The 17,662-nt window shown below is 44.5% G+C and overlaps 1 protein-coding gene across 1 annotated transcript in view; it reads left to right on the top strand.

Annotated features, from left to right (window-relative positions):
* The window catches only part of gli3 (GLI family zinc finger 3), a 105,542-nt gene that overhangs the window by 69,997 nt on the left and 17,883 nt on the right, over positions 1-17,662 (top strand). Inside the window, exons 5-9 of the mRNA XM_030079695.1 lie at positions 5,480-5,685; positions 9,238-9,396; positions 13,161-13,362; positions 15,702-15,921; positions 17,136-17,249. Coding sequence (XP_029935555.1) covers positions 5,480-5,685; positions 9,238-9,396; positions 13,161-13,362; positions 15,702-15,921; positions 17,136-17,249 — 901 coding nt within the window. The remainder of the gene's footprint in view (positions 1-5,479; positions 5,686-9,237; positions 9,397-13,160; positions 13,363-15,701; positions 15,922-17,135; positions 17,250-17,662) is intronic.

Genomic DNA, 17,662 nt, shown 5'->3' with positions numbered 1-17,662 from the left:
AAAGTAGTGATGCCAGCTTGTCCAGGTGGGGAATTGAACCCCCGGTCTTCTGTATGGCAGGCGGAGATACTATCCGCTCTGCCTATGCTTCTTGTAATTTGTGCTCAGTCATTCTCCATGCATGTTGATAAGTTACGAAAAACTGTAAAGTCCGACCGGTTTGAAAATTGACACACCGCTTTTTCTCCACAAGACGCACATTTTTTGAATAGGATAATAAAATAATAAGAATTATTAGTAGTAAGTAACGGCTAGTAACGGCGCATTTTATTGTCATTAACGGCAACGGCGTTATAACGGGGGAAACAGTAATTTCTTTGATTACTCGTTACTGATAAAAGTAACGCCGTTTCTTTGTAACGCCGTTACTCCCATCACTGCTTGTGATTAGGAAACACCCATTTCCAAAAGGTTATACACCCAGATAGGCTTAACCTGGTTCAGTTCAGTTCATTCTGGTTGCAACGAGAATCTTCCTTTGCCAAAGAGTTTCTCTTTTGCTTTACTGAAGAAAACAAATATGTTGGAAGCAATTTTTCCAGCAGCCTTTCACCCCCTCTATCATTTGCCAAAACTTTCAAAAGCCATATCTCCGTTTGCACTGGAGGAGCACCGCCCTCTTCCTGTTTTGTGCCATAAAGCAATCTTTCTGTAAAGCAGTGGTGCAGATTTTCTGACTCGGTGGAACACATTATAAAGTGCAATGTTGAATATAAAGGCTGTCAATCATGGGTCTGTGATAGCTAGTACTTATACTAATGTCTCAAAATGAATTCGATCATCATGATTATTGTTAAAATGATACAAATGACACATTTGAGAAAATATCCACACTGGTTTTATCGTCGTCATTTTTGTTGGAGTAGCTGTCACATTTAACTTTTTTTCTCCAGATCACAGCGGCTATGAATGAAGAACATGATGGGCCGTGAGCTCTCACACACAGTTATTGGATTATTGGATTTGGACTCACCCGTTTCCCGTGTAGTTCTACAAAATACACAGACAGAAATTTCATTCATTTTCTACTTGTGCATGCATTTCATGCCTGAGCTGAACCTATTTAGCCGGGCGCAGTTCCTGTTTTAGCGGGGCACTATGTCAATACCACCAGGTCTGACTGCTCCACCACAATGATACCTTCTGTACCGAAGTGAAGTCATCAGGCCTCACCGCAGCTGTGTGCTTCCACTGGAGTGTTCACTAAAAAAAAAAAAAAAAAAAAAAGCTATTTCTCATTAGTGTTGATATAACCTCGCTCCAAACAAAGATTCGAGGACGTTTACACAGACACACACCCTTCATCAAAACCTCAAAATCTTTCGGGGTCATATTTACACTGGAAAAGTATATATTCGTTCGCTGGGGCAAGACGACAGTTTCGAATCCACAGACCGCCCCGTGTAAACATGCAATGTCTTAAAGAGGCGCTTGCTGGTTTAAGAGCGGCCACGTGAGAGGAAATGGCTTCCATATGTCAGGAGCTCAGACTTTCCTTGTGCCCGGCTTGCAGGATATCTTCTTTGAGGGTTAATAGGAATTATAAACCTGTGGAGGGAAGTGGAGGAGTGGAGGAAAAGTTTTTTTTTTTTTTTTTTTTTTTTTTGTGTCTGCTTTGCCGCTCTGCATACCATGACCCCGGTAAGGCAGAGCAGCCTGCAAACCCTGGGGTACAGCTTTGATGTAAATCTTAAATCAGGTGTAACTAAGACGCTACTTCGCTGGCACCGGGTGCATTCACACACACGCTCCCAGGGTGAACGCTCATGCACACACACACTGCACATTGTCAGATTTCTTCCTTTCGTCATGTTGATTAATGCACACTGGCAGATGCTAAGACGATCAGAGAGGGACTGAACACGGAGTTTGGGCCTTTTCTCTTCCTCTCTCTCTCTCTCTCTCTCTCACACACACACATGTACACAGACATACCACACTCCTCCATACCATCCATCTCACTCCTGTCCTCCTCAAATCCCCTCACACCTGGCTCTGAACCCCCAGAGACCTCTTCCCCTCTCCTCCCTCCCGCACTCTTTCTCTCCTCCCTGTCCGCCCTTCCCCTCCCCAATTCAGACTCCGTATCTTCACACGCGCCCTCTCTCCCTCCTCTCTTCCCAACTACTGTTTATCCTCTAACTGTCTGCCCTCCCCTCCGCAGCCCTCCCTGCTTTCTCTCACCACACCTCTCTCTCCTTTCCTCTTCAGCAACTTTTCCGTCTCTCCGCCGCTCTGTGCACGCTCAACTCTCCCACCAGTCAACATGTGCCATCACTCTGCATTCACAACATGTGTTCTCTCTTCTTTCTTCCTTCCCTTGTTTTCCTCCCATTCCTTTTTGGTAACCACAAAACCCCTCTTTTTTTCCCCCCTCTTTCTCTTTTCCTGGCTGCCCGTAGGACTCTGCTCTTATGCACTAAATTAATTGGAAAAACAAGGCGAGCAGAGCCATTTAGCCAGGGTCAGTTTAGAGAGACGCAGCCAACGCATGACAGGGTTAATCACTGTCACGGCAGGCCAGAGTGGGCGTCTGGCTCTCCTCACACAGGCATGTGCTGGTGGAGGACCAGATGATGAAAAAAAAAAAAAATTATACCTGTCCTCCTGCATTCTTATTTCTTTACCTAAAACTTCTGGAGAATACATAGTCATTCCAGAGGAACAGGAATATTTGTGCATTCCTTTTTGCTGGTCACTTATAATTAGGATTGAACCGCTGATCAAAATATGATTGAAATCTTAATATGGGCAAGTGCAAAATCCAAATTATGGAAGCTGCAATTTTTTGATAATTTGATAATTATGTGACAAGATGCAATTATAAATGGAGTATTGCGGTGCTGCGGAAAATCTCTAGCTTACAAGTCGTGTTTTCCAGATGTAAGAAACATGTTTCTTTGGTGCAGACCCCAGCAAAAACCATAACATTTTAATATTTTTTTCAGTGGGAATGAAACATATGGTGCAAAAATGATCATTCGCAGTAAAATGGTGAATTATATCGCAGTTGCAATATCTGTTCACAATGTTTTTGTTTTTTTTTTTCTACCGTATTAATGAGCCCTACTAGTAATGTTGTTGATTTAGGAATTACAGTTTATTTTAGTTTTATTGTTAGTTGCTGTGTAAAAAAAAAAGAAGCATCAGTTCAGTGGTAAAAATGTAATATGCTCCTGTAGACGCGGCAAATCCCCTAGACTGTTGGCCCTCCTATTTTGCTATCTATTTTTATTTCTATTTCCTACTGAGAAGGATCAGTTTATGTGGTTTTCCTCAGTTTTGTGTGTGTGTGTGTGTGTGTGTGTGTGTGAGTGAGTGTGAGAAAGAGTTGCGTGGTCAGTCATGTGACATCAAAGTGTATGTCACACTGCAGCTGTGTTGATCTGTGCAAATGAGGCATATAATGGTGGCATGTGGGCACATGACTTGCTTATCTCGCACACACACACACACACACACACACGAACACACCTGTCTAGAAGTCAGTTGGAGGGTGGATTGCACAGAGGTGCCCTCAGCATGGCTTGTTTTGTGTTGAGGAAGTAAAATATTTCTCATGAATCACTTGACAGGAGACGTGCAAAAACCCACAAATCAAATGGAGGCAGACAAACAACCACATCGCCTGCCTCCCGTATTTCAGTGTCAAGCGTTAAAATCCCAAACCGATCACCTTTGCACACTTAAAACTTTAGCCAGGCTTTTCCTGAGATTCCTCCCTGTTGTGTGGCCAGCTCAGACTTTGTGTTGCCGTCCGTTCCTCAGCATCACACAGAGAGATGTTGTCACACTCCAGCCGAAAGCAGCAGAGAAAGCCTTGAAAATCACCCCACGGCCCCTTTGGGCTAATTACAGAAAGACTGCTGGACACAAAGTTTGTATGTGCATGTGTGAACGTATGTGCACACACGTCTGTATGTGTGTGTGTCTGCGAGTGTGCTTCAGTGTGTGTGTGTGTTGTTTCCGCTCCTCGGTGCTCAGTGCTCATTATTGGCCCTGGCCTGAGCTCTTTCATTAGGGGGGCTGAGAGGTGGAGGGACAGAGGGGCCGGTAGGGGACCAGGGGATGGGGCGGAGGTCGTAATTGGGCTGTTCCGCTCCCCTGGCCTTGCTCAAGGTCACTGAGAGACAAACTCTCGGCCAGGTCTCTCACTCTCCCTCTCTTTCCTCTCTTTTCCCACCCTTTCCTCTCTCCTCCTTCCTCTTATCTGACCCCATTCTGTTAAACCCCCACCCTCTCGCTCTCCCTCTCTCTTTCTCTCCCTCCCTCCCTCCCTCATCCTCTCCTTCTCCTGGGGTCTTTTGTCACAGTAGACCAGTCCGTTGGGGAGCCACAGAGGAGTGGAGGGGCTAATTCACTCTAATCTCTCAGCCTGTTAATGTCTGGCTGATATGTGGATTTCTCCACGTCCTCAGGGGAAGGCCTTTGTGGTGAAGGCCATCATTATGAAGTTTCCTAGCCCTCCTAGCCAATTATAAGAAGGGAGACAAATTAGTTCATCTTGAACTTGGCTCCTAAGAAGTTTTCATGATTGTTCTCAACTTTGTTTAACGTCTCAGACCAGGCAGACAAGGCCTTTTGATTAAAAGAATAGCCTTGACATCATTCATATTTTCTCCTTAAGAGAGATCGGTTACTGTGTGAGGCCATTTGATGGATTTTCCACAACATTGCATGTGCCATGTGTAACGCCGTACGTTATGTCACCTCAAAGCCAAGCTTGAAGCCGTCCTCGCAAAGCGGTGTAGCGTTGCTTGTCTCGCGCTGGCCAGTGGTGAGCGTGGTCGAACGTTTCCCTCTGATTAAGACACAGCGGTGAAAGCTGCCTTTGATCTGAGGAAATGTCTGCGTAGGGAGCAGTTGGAATGCAGCACGCTCTTCTCTGCCTTGCAGATGGAGGGAGAGTGATAGTGTCACAGCCCATTTGTCTGGCCTCAGCGCTGCCAGTCCACCCACAGTAGTGCAGTCAAGGTCTGGATGTTCAAAAACAAGCAGAACCCACTGAAATGAGCGTGACGTGCTGGTTAATTCTGAGAAGTCATTTGGAGTAAAGATGCTTTGTATACACAGTTTCAGTCACAGCTATGCATTTTGTAGCATCAGCAGATCAGGTCAAAATTAGTGCTGAAATAATATTGGTCGGTTATGAAGTAAAAAGACAAAATATTTCCAGTCACAGCTTCACAAATGCCAAGGTTTGCTTTCTTTTCTCCATTTTATATCACAAAATGAAAACTTTGGGTTGTTTTGTCTGCTGCTCTGCTAACTTGTGATGGGCAATAGTCATAATGTTTGATATGATATAGACAAAATTATTAATCAAAAATACCTGATAATGCAGACAAGGAAAATAATCAAAAGATCTTACCGTTCCATTCATGGTGACTTCAGTGCTATTTTGTGTTTTTATTATATCACACTGAAAATATGCATTCCTATTCTTTCTTCATCCCTCCCCACCTGTGTCACTCTGCAGGCCTCCTGCTCTGGCAGGCAGTCCGGCCTTCTCCGATATCTCCCTCATCCGGATCTCGCCCCAGCGGAACCCCTCTGTGGGGGCGGAGTCGCCCTTTCACCATCCGCACCCCTACATCAACCCATACATGGACTACATCCGCTCCCTGCACAGCAGCCCCTCCATCTCTGTGCTCTCAGCAGCCCGGGGCCTCAGCCCTGCAGATGGTGAGTCAAGTGAAACATACACCAGTACATGAAACATGCATATAATGTACACGCACACACATGCACACTCAGCACAGATGTGCACTCAGCGCCAACATGAATATCTACACATCACCTCAGTGGAGCAGACACAGGCAGCAAGGCCTTAGTGGAGGTTTAAAAATAATTCTAATTGACTGGTGAGGATTCGATAGTTGTAGCTATTAAAGCTGTTCTGGTGATTCTCAATATCAGTTTAATTCCTGTTGGAGATCAGAGGAGGTCAGGTGCAAGGCGACCAGATCCATCTCTATTAAGAGGCAGTGGTTAGTGAGATGTTATCTGAGAGCGGCAAAGAGTGGATGGGAGTATTATGAGTGTGACTGGATGCGTGTGGGTGGGGGCGCAGGTTAGAAGGAGGCTAATCCTTTTGATCTGTGAATCATGTCAGAGACCTCTGGAGGACGCATCAGTGAGCGGCGCGGTCACGTACAGTTACACCGCTCACGCTGAGGGAGGGTCGGGTTTAAGTTCAGGGTTGACGGGGGTGGGGGTGGGGCAGGACTGGTAGTTCTGCTGTCCTACGGGGAGCATTTGTTCCCCAAGATCCTCGAGATGGATGTAGCCTGGGAAATCAATTAAAGTGGCGGTGCAGGCGGGCAGACAGACAACCTGGACGGAGGAAAAGTTCACCACGACCCGGAGCTCAATTAGTGAGCCAGGCCAGGCTCTGTCTTCTTTGTGAATTTAAGGCTTAATCATCGAGCGCTGCATGTCACCTTAGTGGTGCAAAAAGATATGAATAGAGTGAACACACACCTTTTGGCAAATGAGCTCTTGTGCGGTGAGAAGACTGATATGTAATCTCAGTGTTTTAATTTGGGCTGCATTGGGCCCTTTTTGACTTTACTGTTTCAGTAATAGTTGCAGTATTACAAGATCAAGTGTGTGTTTTTGTGTATGTACACTAGTAAAGTCATAAGAATAAAGTTGTAATAGTATAAAAACAAACAAACAAAAAAAAGCTAAAGTGTGACTTTAGGTTATAGCTGCAAGTTACAGTGCGTCTAAATGAGTTTTGTGGAGGATTTGGATAAGTTATACTTCAGTTATAGGTTTCACAAATGTGAAAATAGCCTCAGTGATTAAAAAAAAAAAAAAATCCACACACAGCCGTAGATTATGCACATTTAGGCAAACATATGAGGCCAATTTCTGCCCTTACATGTTTGGGCAAATACCAGGTCAGGTCCAAGTTTTCGGGGCTCATTTAAACTGTAATTTAGTATGCTGAGCAAATATGATGAAAACTGGACAAAGTAGAGTTTAAGCTGCAACACATTATGTCATTATACTACATTGAGGTGATCAAGGAACACATTTTCCAGAAATAAACGTGCTCCTTTAAGGTCTTGAAGCTGCCTGATGAGCTCCTGTTCTGGCCCTCATGTCCTCGGTCATATTAGCCGCAACCTTTTGGCCCTTCAGCAGCAGCGACCCTCTCTGTCCCCCTGCCCTGTGCTGAAGTGTATTTCTGAAGAGCCAGATAGCAGACGAACACTCTGCACCAGAACACTTGACTTCGTCTCACCCGGGCCCATGGAAAGCTGTGACTAAAGTGAAGGCTGTAGTACCAGCCTCGCTCGGCCTCTTTCCTGCTCTCCACTCCAGCATTGCACTTTGCGGACAGGAAATGTGCACTCGAGCTGAAACTCTCTACCTTCCAATTTTCCATTACCGCAACATAATGTGCACCAGCCTCAGCTCACTTTAAATGAAAATAGTTCCTCTAACCCTGCCACATGATCCCCACATGGTTTCTAAGGCTGTAAATTGTGAATGAGGCACCTAATTACTTCTTTAATCAATCCGGTGATTAATTAACCCATCAGCTTTTGTGTTGTTGGTATATCACCATGCTTACAGGGAGGCTCCTTCTTCAATATGCAAAGATTTTTCTTACCAAAAAGTGCATTTGAATAATGATGAATTAATTAACAGAATCCAATGGAGATTTAAAGTGGGTGGGATTTAGTGCCACCCTCTCGCTACCACACATTGGCTTTGACAGCTTTCCGTGCTCCTCCCTCACAGTATTTCTCTCGCTCTTGCTTCCCTCTGTGATGGGGTTCAGAGGTAGGCTTGCCCCCTTATCCTATTGTTGTGCTGAAGGAGCTCCTGGTGGCTCACCACGTCCTCAGGCGCGTCTCTGCCTCTCCACGTCAAGTGCCACACTGACAGCCTTCCCCCGCCCCGCCCCCCCCCCCCGCGCCTTTGCCCCCAGGATCGCACTCGGATGCCAACATTTCTGATTTAGAAATTCCGCAAAGCCCTTTACTGCGCACGGAGAGAGAATGGAGCACATTATGGTTGAATGCAAAAGCAAAGCTAAAGCGGAACAGCGGAGACAATTAAGAAACTCCCCCCTTCCACTTAAGACAAAATACCCAGATCGAATTAATTTAGAATTTTTTCTTACATTCATTCAACCAATCAGGGATGCATATTGCAGGCATACAGGCCGGCCTTAGGAGGAGATCTTTTCATCCGGCATTTCTTTATTTATTTTCTCTTTTTTTTTCCTTCTTTGATTGGGGGGAAAAGACAGGAATTAGCCGCAGCACTCTGTGGGTCTGAACCGATTCCATATTTGCATCCAAAACCACAGTGTTAGTCTTTTCCCTCTCCCTTTCTTAGAATATTTGCATAAGGAAGCCCACCACCAGATGTTTATTTTTAGGCTACGGTTCAAGGACTTACAGCACTCTATAACTAAGGGAATGACTTGGAAAAGAGAGGTATTTTAAGAAAGAGAGAGAGAGACAGAGAGAGAGGGAGAGAGAGAAAGAGAGAGAGAGGGAGAGAGAGGGAGAAGAGAAGAGTGGAGGCATTTCTTTTGCTATTTCTTTATGCATGCAGATCTATCTGGGCAGATTTAGGCCTTTTGTTTTCCTATGGAGTTTAAAGGAGCAGAGTAGAGGAGCAGGTTGCGTATCTGCATACTGCAGCCCTGATGTGTGTAACACGCAAGCGGCATCTCTGGCAAAAGATGCATCAGCCTACATTCTCCCATACCACACACACAAGCACACACATACTCCCATACGCGCTCACCAAGTGATCAAGGAACAGAAGGGGGGAGAAAAGAGAGAGCGAGAGAGCACTATTTAAGAATTGTATTGTAAGACAATGAGTTATGCTGTGCTTGGCATGAATGCATCAATCAAACACTAATGCACACTCACTGTAATCTCTGAGCAAGCATCCACTAGTCCCATGTGGGGCTCTCGACTTCAGGTGATGCTCCCTGTGCAGCTGTTTTGCTTAACTTGATGGTGTTGCTAATGTGCTCATTACTGTTCTGCTGAGCTGATTATCATCTAATGTAAATGAATGCTGGCTTGTAATGCAGTGCAGGTGCATTTCCTGTTGTGTTTTCCTTGTCGCCTAATTCTTTCTTTCCTCCTCTCCTCCCTCTCCGCTGCTCTGCTTCCCTCTCTCTCTCCCCTTGCCACTTCTTCAAACGCTCCGTCTCGCCCCGTTTTTGTCTGCTTTGCTCCTCGGTTGCCTCAGCTCCACACACAGGGCTGACTACAGCGGACTACTACCACCAGATGGCCCTGCTGGCGGGCCACCGCAGCCCCTACACTACTGACCTGCTCCCCTCCGTGGCGTCCACGGCTGGTGCCGGCAGCAGCGCCCTGCACATGGAGTACCTGCAGGCTATGGAGAGTAAGTCTGCACTGACCTCACAGACCTCATGCTGCCACACTCAGCATGATACAGATACACACCCTGGGCCACTTCCAGTCAAACCTCCCACAATCCTGTGCTGATCCAGCATCATCAGCTAGGTTCCCATGACCACCCCATATTTGTAGCCCACCTTGGAAGGACTACCACAAATTGCTACTCAAGTAGAAGTATTGTTACTTTGCTGATATTTTACTTAAATAGAAGTAGGGCACTGCAAAAATCTCCATTTTAACAAGTTATTTAGTTTCCAATTCAGTTTTAAAACCTTGTTTTTCTTAACACAACTGAAAACATTCTGCCAGTGGGATGAGATAATCCCACTTATTTCCAATGCTAATCAACTTGTTTCCAGAATTTTCTTGACTCAAGTGTCGTTTCCTTGATACTAGTGGGCTGTTCTGCCTTATTCTGCCTTGTTTCAACATATTTATACTTGCTCCTAGAATAATATTCCAAAGCAAGTGTAAGTGCATTGGAAACAAGTGGGATTTTCTTATCTCGCTGCCAGATTCTTTCCACTTGTTTTAAGAAAAACATCATTTTAAGACTGAAGATCAGAACAAATGACTGGAAGGTGGATTTTTTGCAGTGAACTACTGATGTAAAAATGCACTTAAGTGACAGTAATTTAAAATATACCCACTGTAAAAGATAAAAAGTTACTTTTTCAGGAGCAATAATGTCAGGATGAGAGCACTAAACTAGAAATTGGAAATTCAACCCCATCTAACCCTGGCACTCTACCTGCATACTGTATTGTAAGTCCAACTCCAGTCCAACCTTGCCAAGGAGGGAGCTACAACTATACTTTGACATGATTTAAATGAGCTATTGCCTTAATATGTTGGGCTCGGGACTGTGTGCAGAGGACTTATGCTAATGAGTTATTTTAAAGTGTAAATAGGAAATTAAACGCACACTGAATCTTAGGAAGGTCGGACAGCCTCACCCCGCTCCCTTTGATGAGAATGTATTTAGTCAGGCAGACGCCGCTTTCATGGAAATCCGGGGTGAAGTTCCCCCTATTCCTCAGAACAAACTAATTAAAACTAGCCAAACTTGTGCGGGTATCAGAAAATTAATTGCTATTAAGTGGGAATTGGAATGTCCCACCATTCATCACTGGAGAAATCCTTTCTTCTGTGTCACTTTTTAAGATTAATAGACTGAAACAAAACAATTAGGGCCAAATTTCAAGTGGAGATGCAAGCTCCTCACTTAAAAATCGCCTGTGATCATTGCTAGTAATAACTCATCATGTTTCAACAATGTGTGTTCCACGCCTGAAAAATTAACACTTTAAAGCTTTGTTGGGATTTAGAAAAAAAAAAAAAAAAAAAAAAACATACAAAGAGCAGAGTCTATCAAGAGGCTTTCGCTAATAATGTGCTCTACCATGTTGCGGCCGCTATTTTAGTCTACTTCACATCAGTGTAATTACCTTCAGAGTGAGCCGGGCTAATGAAACAATGGGCATGTCCTGCCTATTTGTGCTTTAATGGGCTATTGTCTGCCTGCTTACTGCCTAATTAGTGCCTGAGCTCATGGATCACCATGCTAACATCTGTATTCGGGGTCTTTATTGGTTAATTTTAATTTCCTTGCTTTTTTTTTCCTCCTGATATTATAGTGTTGTCCTTATTAATGGGCTCAGCCTCAATAATGTTTGGGCTTTGTTTTGAACTCCAAAACTTAAGTTTCACAACAATATCCCTGTTAATTGTATTTATTGATTATGCAGTGTAATTGCAGTAGATTTGCAATAATTTCATCTGTTCAGCAAAATTATCTAAAAAAAAAAAAAAAATTCTTAACCAAATAGTGACAAATAATCTTTAATTATAATTACACTTATTATGAGAAATATGACTATTGTTGTTTTGATTTATTTTGATTTATTAACCGTTTTCCAGTGCTTGCATGTCATATTGAGTGCTCTGTTGCACATAGAAATTCTTCCACTGCAGCTCTGCTGTGGCAGTGCTGCTCTCAGGTGGCCCCCAGGTGTGCTGGTGAGGGTTCAACTCTGGGTTTGGAACCAGCTTTTATTTCCAATGCCGTCAGTCTGGCTTGTCTCAACCCTCCCCGGCCGCTTGAATTAATGACGCGGCGCCTAACCAGCCATCCCGTCCATAAATCAAGAGGAAATTAGAGGGACAGTCCTGCTACGAGCCAAGACGCTCCTCTCCCTCTCCCCGGTTGGCCGATTTATCATTTGGGCTGCGCATTAATAAACACCACTCCCAGGAGGCTTTGTGGTGGGACGCCGCCCCTCCCCCCGTCTAAACCCCTTCCTAATTCACCACAAGTGGAGGCTGTCCCTCACACTCATGTGGACTCAGCTTGTTAAGTTGAAGAAAAGTGTTTGGGTGTGTCAGCGGGTGTCACAGATCACCAACAAGGTAGGGGCTAGGTGTGGAGGGCTGCATGTAGTCCGTGTCGGCAGGATAAAGTAGGACTTGATTTGCAGGGGGGGTGAAATCCATGATTTGTACTGAATGAGTGAAAATGAAGCATGCTTGTTGAGGAACATCACGTGACCGACATATGCAACGTGGCGCATAGTGTTTAGCGATGGCGTGTGCTCAGGGATTTGTGTGTGATTGTGTGTCCATGCTATAGAAATGTGCATTGTACGTATATATGTATGCCCCCTTCCCCCCACTCCCCTCTCACTAAGACATCAAAGAAAAAGGCAGCTTTTCCATACGGGGCCAGAGCAGTGACAATGTAAATGGGGTGTTCCTCTCCATACAGCTTTATGCTGAAGTCTAAACACAGGCCTGTGTGCCAGAACACCACCACTGCCGCCACAGAAGCATACATGCACACACGAATTCATATCCACTCGCACTGATTACCATGTGAATGGAGCGTTCTGTAATCGTTGGATGTGTCAAACGAGAGATGGAGCATTTACGTTTGGGAGATGGATGGATTGTGGGGGCCGTAAATATGGAGGGGGGTTATCGGGGCTGCGTAAGCTGGTTTTGTTTGCCTTTATAAAATAACTCAAAATGTTTTATTTCCAAGTCTTGAGTCACAAAGTCATTGTGTCAGTTCACGCACAAAGCGCAACATCCCCTCAGCGCTTTTTTTCTCCTCCTTCCGTCTCCCTCTGTTTTTTCCTGTCTTGTTTGTGACATCTCCATGTGAAAAGACAACAAAAGTCATGTTTTAATCTCTACCCGTGGCTCATTGTATGTGAGGAGAGAATGGTTTTGCCTTTTCTGCCTTTTACCTTTTCAAACCCCCTTTTAGTATTTCCAGTCAACATTGATTGCATTTGAATAACGAGTCAAATTGGACTTGATTAAATATTACCATACACAGTCAGAGCATTTCTGCAACATAAAAGACATGTTTTCTCATGGATGAAATACAAGCAGTGCATCAACTGACAGCTGAACACTCATTCAGATGAGCCTTTTGTGTGATGATTGACAAAAATGTCACCTGTTAGGGGTAGATTAGGTTAGGGCTCGGATAAAAGTCAAACAAAAAATCACGTATTAACCAATGAATGCGGTCTTTTTGTCCTTAAAACTCATTTTTTGGCATTTAAGCTGATGCTCTTGACACATGAAATTAATGAGCAGGTAGTTGTTCGGTGTTTATTTCGTTCAAGGAAAACATGACAGGGCGCGTGGCTCTTGCCAGGATCGACCCTGTGTAATTTCAGTGACAGAGCAGTCTCTCTAACCGCTCGTCCAACCTCCTCCCCTCCTCTCGTCCTGCAGGCTCTCGTTTCCCCAGCCCCAGACTGCCATCGCGGCCCAGCCGGAAGCGTCCGCTGCCCATCTCGCCGCTGTCAGAGCACAGCTTTGACCTGCAGACCATGATCCGCACCTCTCCCAACTCCCTTGTCACCATCCTCAACAACTCCCGCTCCAGCTCCTCCACCAGCGGCTCCTATGGACACCTGTCAGCTGGGGCCATCAGGTAGGGGCTGGACTGTGTTTTCAGTGTGTGTGTGTGTGTGTGTGTGTGTGTGTGTGTTAAAACTCAGATTTAAAATGGTAATCCACACTGCAAAAAGTCCAAATCTTACCAAGATTATTTGTCTTATTTCAAGTCAAAATGTCTTATTTCTAGTCAAAATATCTCATTACACTTAAAATAAGACATGATCAGCTCAGAAATTACTTGTCTTTAGACAATTTTCACTTGTTTCAACTTGTTTCAAGTGAAAATTTACTTGAAACAAGTGAAAATTAGCTTGAAACAAGAAACTAATTTTGCCAATGGAACAAGCAAATTTTTACTTGTGACACAAGTGAACAAGTAAAAATTTGCTTTTCACTTGAAACAAGTGAAAATTGTCTAAAGACAAGTTATTTCTGTGCTGATCATGTCTTATTTTAAGTGTAATGAGATATTTTGACTAGAAATAAGACATTTTTACTTGAAATAAGACAAATAATCTTGGTAAGACTTTGACTTTTTGCAGTGCACTAGATTCTTGTTTTTTTTTTTTGTTTTTTTTTTTTTGCTGTGGTCTTTTTGCATTTCACTTCCCAAGGATCACCTCTCAGTCAAACATGTGTAATGTCTTTTTTTTGGATTTTCTGTTGATGGAGTTTGAATTTTTATAGGTGGTCCTCTTTTTTCTGTCTAATCAGCAATGGTGGCTACTCCCCAACTTCCTTTTTCATTTATTCCAAGCTGATCTTGCTGCTTCATCACTCCATGCGTACCAATCCAGACCCACGTGACCCGAGTGTTTGGAACAGCAAATACTTTCATGAACTGAGTATAGGTTAAATTGTTATTTCCCTGATGAAGAGTCGTAAACATCTCAAGTTAGCAGCTGAGACCAAGGATCCAGTTTGATCCTGCAGTGCAAGATTTAAAAAAAGGTTAACTCTCATGCTGTCAGCTTGTCATTCAGGAGCTTTGATTGACTGCGTTTCCCTCGCAGAGGTCAGGGATTAGCAAATGCCAATTTCATATCAAACACCAGCATCTCTTTCCCTGGGGAATAATGTTGGGGGATTGTAAACAATTTTGTAATATCTCTGATTTGTATTTTTTTTTTTTTTTTTTTTTTGCACAGTACACATGGTGCAATACCTGCGCTAGTGTGTCTCCCCCAACATGTTACAATTATGTAAATCAAACATTACAGTGCACTTTGTGTCTGTGTCAGCAAGTTTATGTGAAAATGGAGAGAGAAGAGGGAGAGAGAGAGAGAAAGGGAAAACGGTGTGTGTGTGTGTGTGTGTGTGTGTGTGTATCATCCATGTCAAAGCCCCTTGTGGGTGACGATCTCCCAGCCAGCCAGTCAGCCTGCCTCCCCGGCGGCGAGTGTCAGTCATCCGGCTCACCTCACGGAAACATCACATACATCACGCCGTGGTACCAGAGGCGAGCGAGGGAGTGAAAGAACGGAGGAGAGAGAAGGGAAAGGAAAAGATCCATCGCCCCACCCGTGGCCATTGATCAGCGATCTGTAAGAAGAGCCTGATCAATCACATCGCGCGCTTGGCCACTGTGGCAGTGACAGAACCCAAATAGCCAGGGCCAACATACTGATGAGTGATATGACAAGCGGATGGGCCCCCAAATGTGTCTCGGCCCATTGATTTCCACTCTGCCGGTAATAAGATCAGCAGACATATGGGTCGCGCTGAGAGCGAGGCGTCACAGCTCAGGATGAATGGAGGCTGTGCGCCGCTGCTGTCGAACCACACAGATCTGTGTTTATCCGATGGTTTACCTGTGGTTACAGAGAGACCCCGGAGGACCTTCGGTGGCTTCATGGGTTTTCAGTTACACCACAGCATCACCGATGTTACTTTGGCGTGGGGGGGGGGGTGAAGGTAAATAAACTGGTGATACGTCGTGAAAAAAATACAAGTAAGCAGGCATCCAGTTGCCGCAACAGCAAAATAATTCTGCTTTATTTACTATACGATCCCCTCCAGATTATTTATCATCGGTATCATTTGCCCAGTGGAAGAATGACATACTACCTTACACAGAGCACATGATAATTCACTGTGTGTTAACAAGCTGAACATTCATTGGCAGGGATTTGCCGGGAGCCCCGTGGTTCCAGCATTACCACACCATCTCCTGTCAGATTGTCCTCAGGGATGAGGAGCTATCCAGAACAATCCATTTATTCACTGTCTGTCCTGCCTTTCCCCTCTATTTGCCTCGTTGCCACTGCCACTGATGTTTTAATACATGGTAAAGTTGCATTCCCGTATTGTGATTTATTTTTTCCCTCGCTACATGTGCTCATCCCTCCCCTTTTCTTCCTCTGCTCCCCGCAGCCCGGCGCTAAGCTTCGCCTACCCTCCGACCCCGGTGGCTTTGCAGATGCACCAGCAGCTGATGGGCCGCCAGCCGGGCATCGTGGGCTCTGCGTTCGGCCACAGTCCGCCGCTCATCCACCCGACGCCAGCCTTCGCCACCCAGAGGCCCGTACCCGGCATCCCCCCCTCTGGGCTCAGCGCCAGCGAGCGCTCGGCAGTCTCCAATGACTCCTCACAGGTGAGAGCACCGGCAGACGCCTGTGCGATTCATCATCACAGGTAATAGATAGCGGCGCCGTATGCCAGCCACATCTTCCGCTGAAATGTAGCGCACTAACATGGTACAGGCAGGCCCCCCCTCCACGCGCTAATCTCCTGGGAGTTTCCTCCTACTTGTGTTGTCTCTTGTTTTTGGACTGCCGAGCACGGCCCAGAACGTGCCTGCAGCAAACAACAAGGGGCTTGTTAGCATAGAATCCCACTGCTGACTCCATTAATCACAAGAGAGCGAACAAGGATATAGAGAGGGAATATTGACATGGATGGATGGATCCAAAAGGGCTTTTCCTCTCCTTTCTCAATCCTTGCTTTATGTGCGGGCCCACATTTAAAGTAAATATGCAATGTTTATTACCAATCCTCCCTGCTGTTCCCATAGCTTGAATGTTGTGTTACTGCAAACGGGGCCCCATTCAAATTGTGCACACCAAAATTGCCTTTACCTTCTCCTAAATAAACAGAATATTGCTTTGGGACCACGTCTGAATCTCATACGTTGCAGCAGAGATAGCAGGGTAAGCATAAACAAACACATTACATGTTGCAGAGACGGTGCAACTTTATAACTCTGAGTAACCTGTGAAAAAAGTATTTCAGGGGTAAACTTTTTTTTCCTTGAGAGGCCAGGAACGACACAACACCAAGGAAACTTGTCTCCTTTTCCAGGAATTTGAAATCTCCTTGTTAATTCTTTTTTCTTTTTTTTCTTTTTTTTTTTTTTCTGGTGAGCTTGGAGTGAAACAAGAATTCCCTCCGGGCTGAATTTAAGCCAGGGCCAAAGTCAGGTCATCCAGAGGTTCAGTGAATGCTTCGATGAATTGGCCCATTGAGTTTGGTTTAATTGCCATGATTACGGCAGCTAATGTAATATATTGAGCTGCATAGTTTTTCATTATCACAGCCTCGCATTGGTTTGAGGACACTGCATCGGTTCTTGAGGTCTAGCCATAGTCGTGTTGTGTGACTGGCTAATTGACTGATTGCTGGATACACTGATTGATTATCTGAATGACTGATTGACTTACAGAGTTTGCTAATGTAAAAACAACACATATAACGCTCAAATGCTTAAACCATAGGGTACGCCTCGCATGTGATTCCTAAAGCAATAAAAGGTGGCACAATAGATACAAAGAGCAAGTTTTAAATGTGCAATATTTTCTGTTTCTGCAGACCAAACCAACGAGTGAATCCGCGGTGAGCAGCACGGGCGACCCGATGCACCACAAACGCTCCAAACTGAAACCAGAGGAGGAGCTGCCCAGTCCCGGGGCGGTGAGCGTACAGGTGACAGCTGTTTACATTCACACCGCCATTTGTATCCCTAGCAAACATTAACAGAGGAAATTAATATGACCATAGTATAAACAGTGTCACATATGTTTCTCATCAACTTGACAACTCACTACTTTTTAAGGATGATAATTATTCTCATTGTTTGTTTTCTGTTTTTTTTTTTTTTTTTTTTGGACTGATGCTGGCAGTCATTGATGTCTGATATTCAGTATCTTAAAATGTGAAAATTACAATGCAAAAAACAAAACAACAAAATTCAAGTAAAGTAAATCTATTTTCATTAAATATTTTAAGAAACAGAAGGAGCAAAGAGAATATTGCAAATTCAAAATAAAGAGATAAGAGACACACTGTCCAACAATACTGAATGTTTTTTTTTTTCCAAAGAGAGAGAGAACAAGCTC

Source organism: Myripristis murdjan, chromosome 20 (assembly GCF_902150065.1).
Source record: "Myripristis murdjan chromosome 20, fMyrMur1.1, whole genome shotgun sequence".
NCBI classification, from domain to species: domain Eukaryota; kingdom Metazoa; phylum Chordata; class Actinopteri; order Holocentriformes; family Holocentridae; genus Myripristis; species Myripristis murdjan.
Note: the sequence above shows the minus strand (reverse complement) of the source record. Positions and strands in the feature narration are given on the sequence as shown.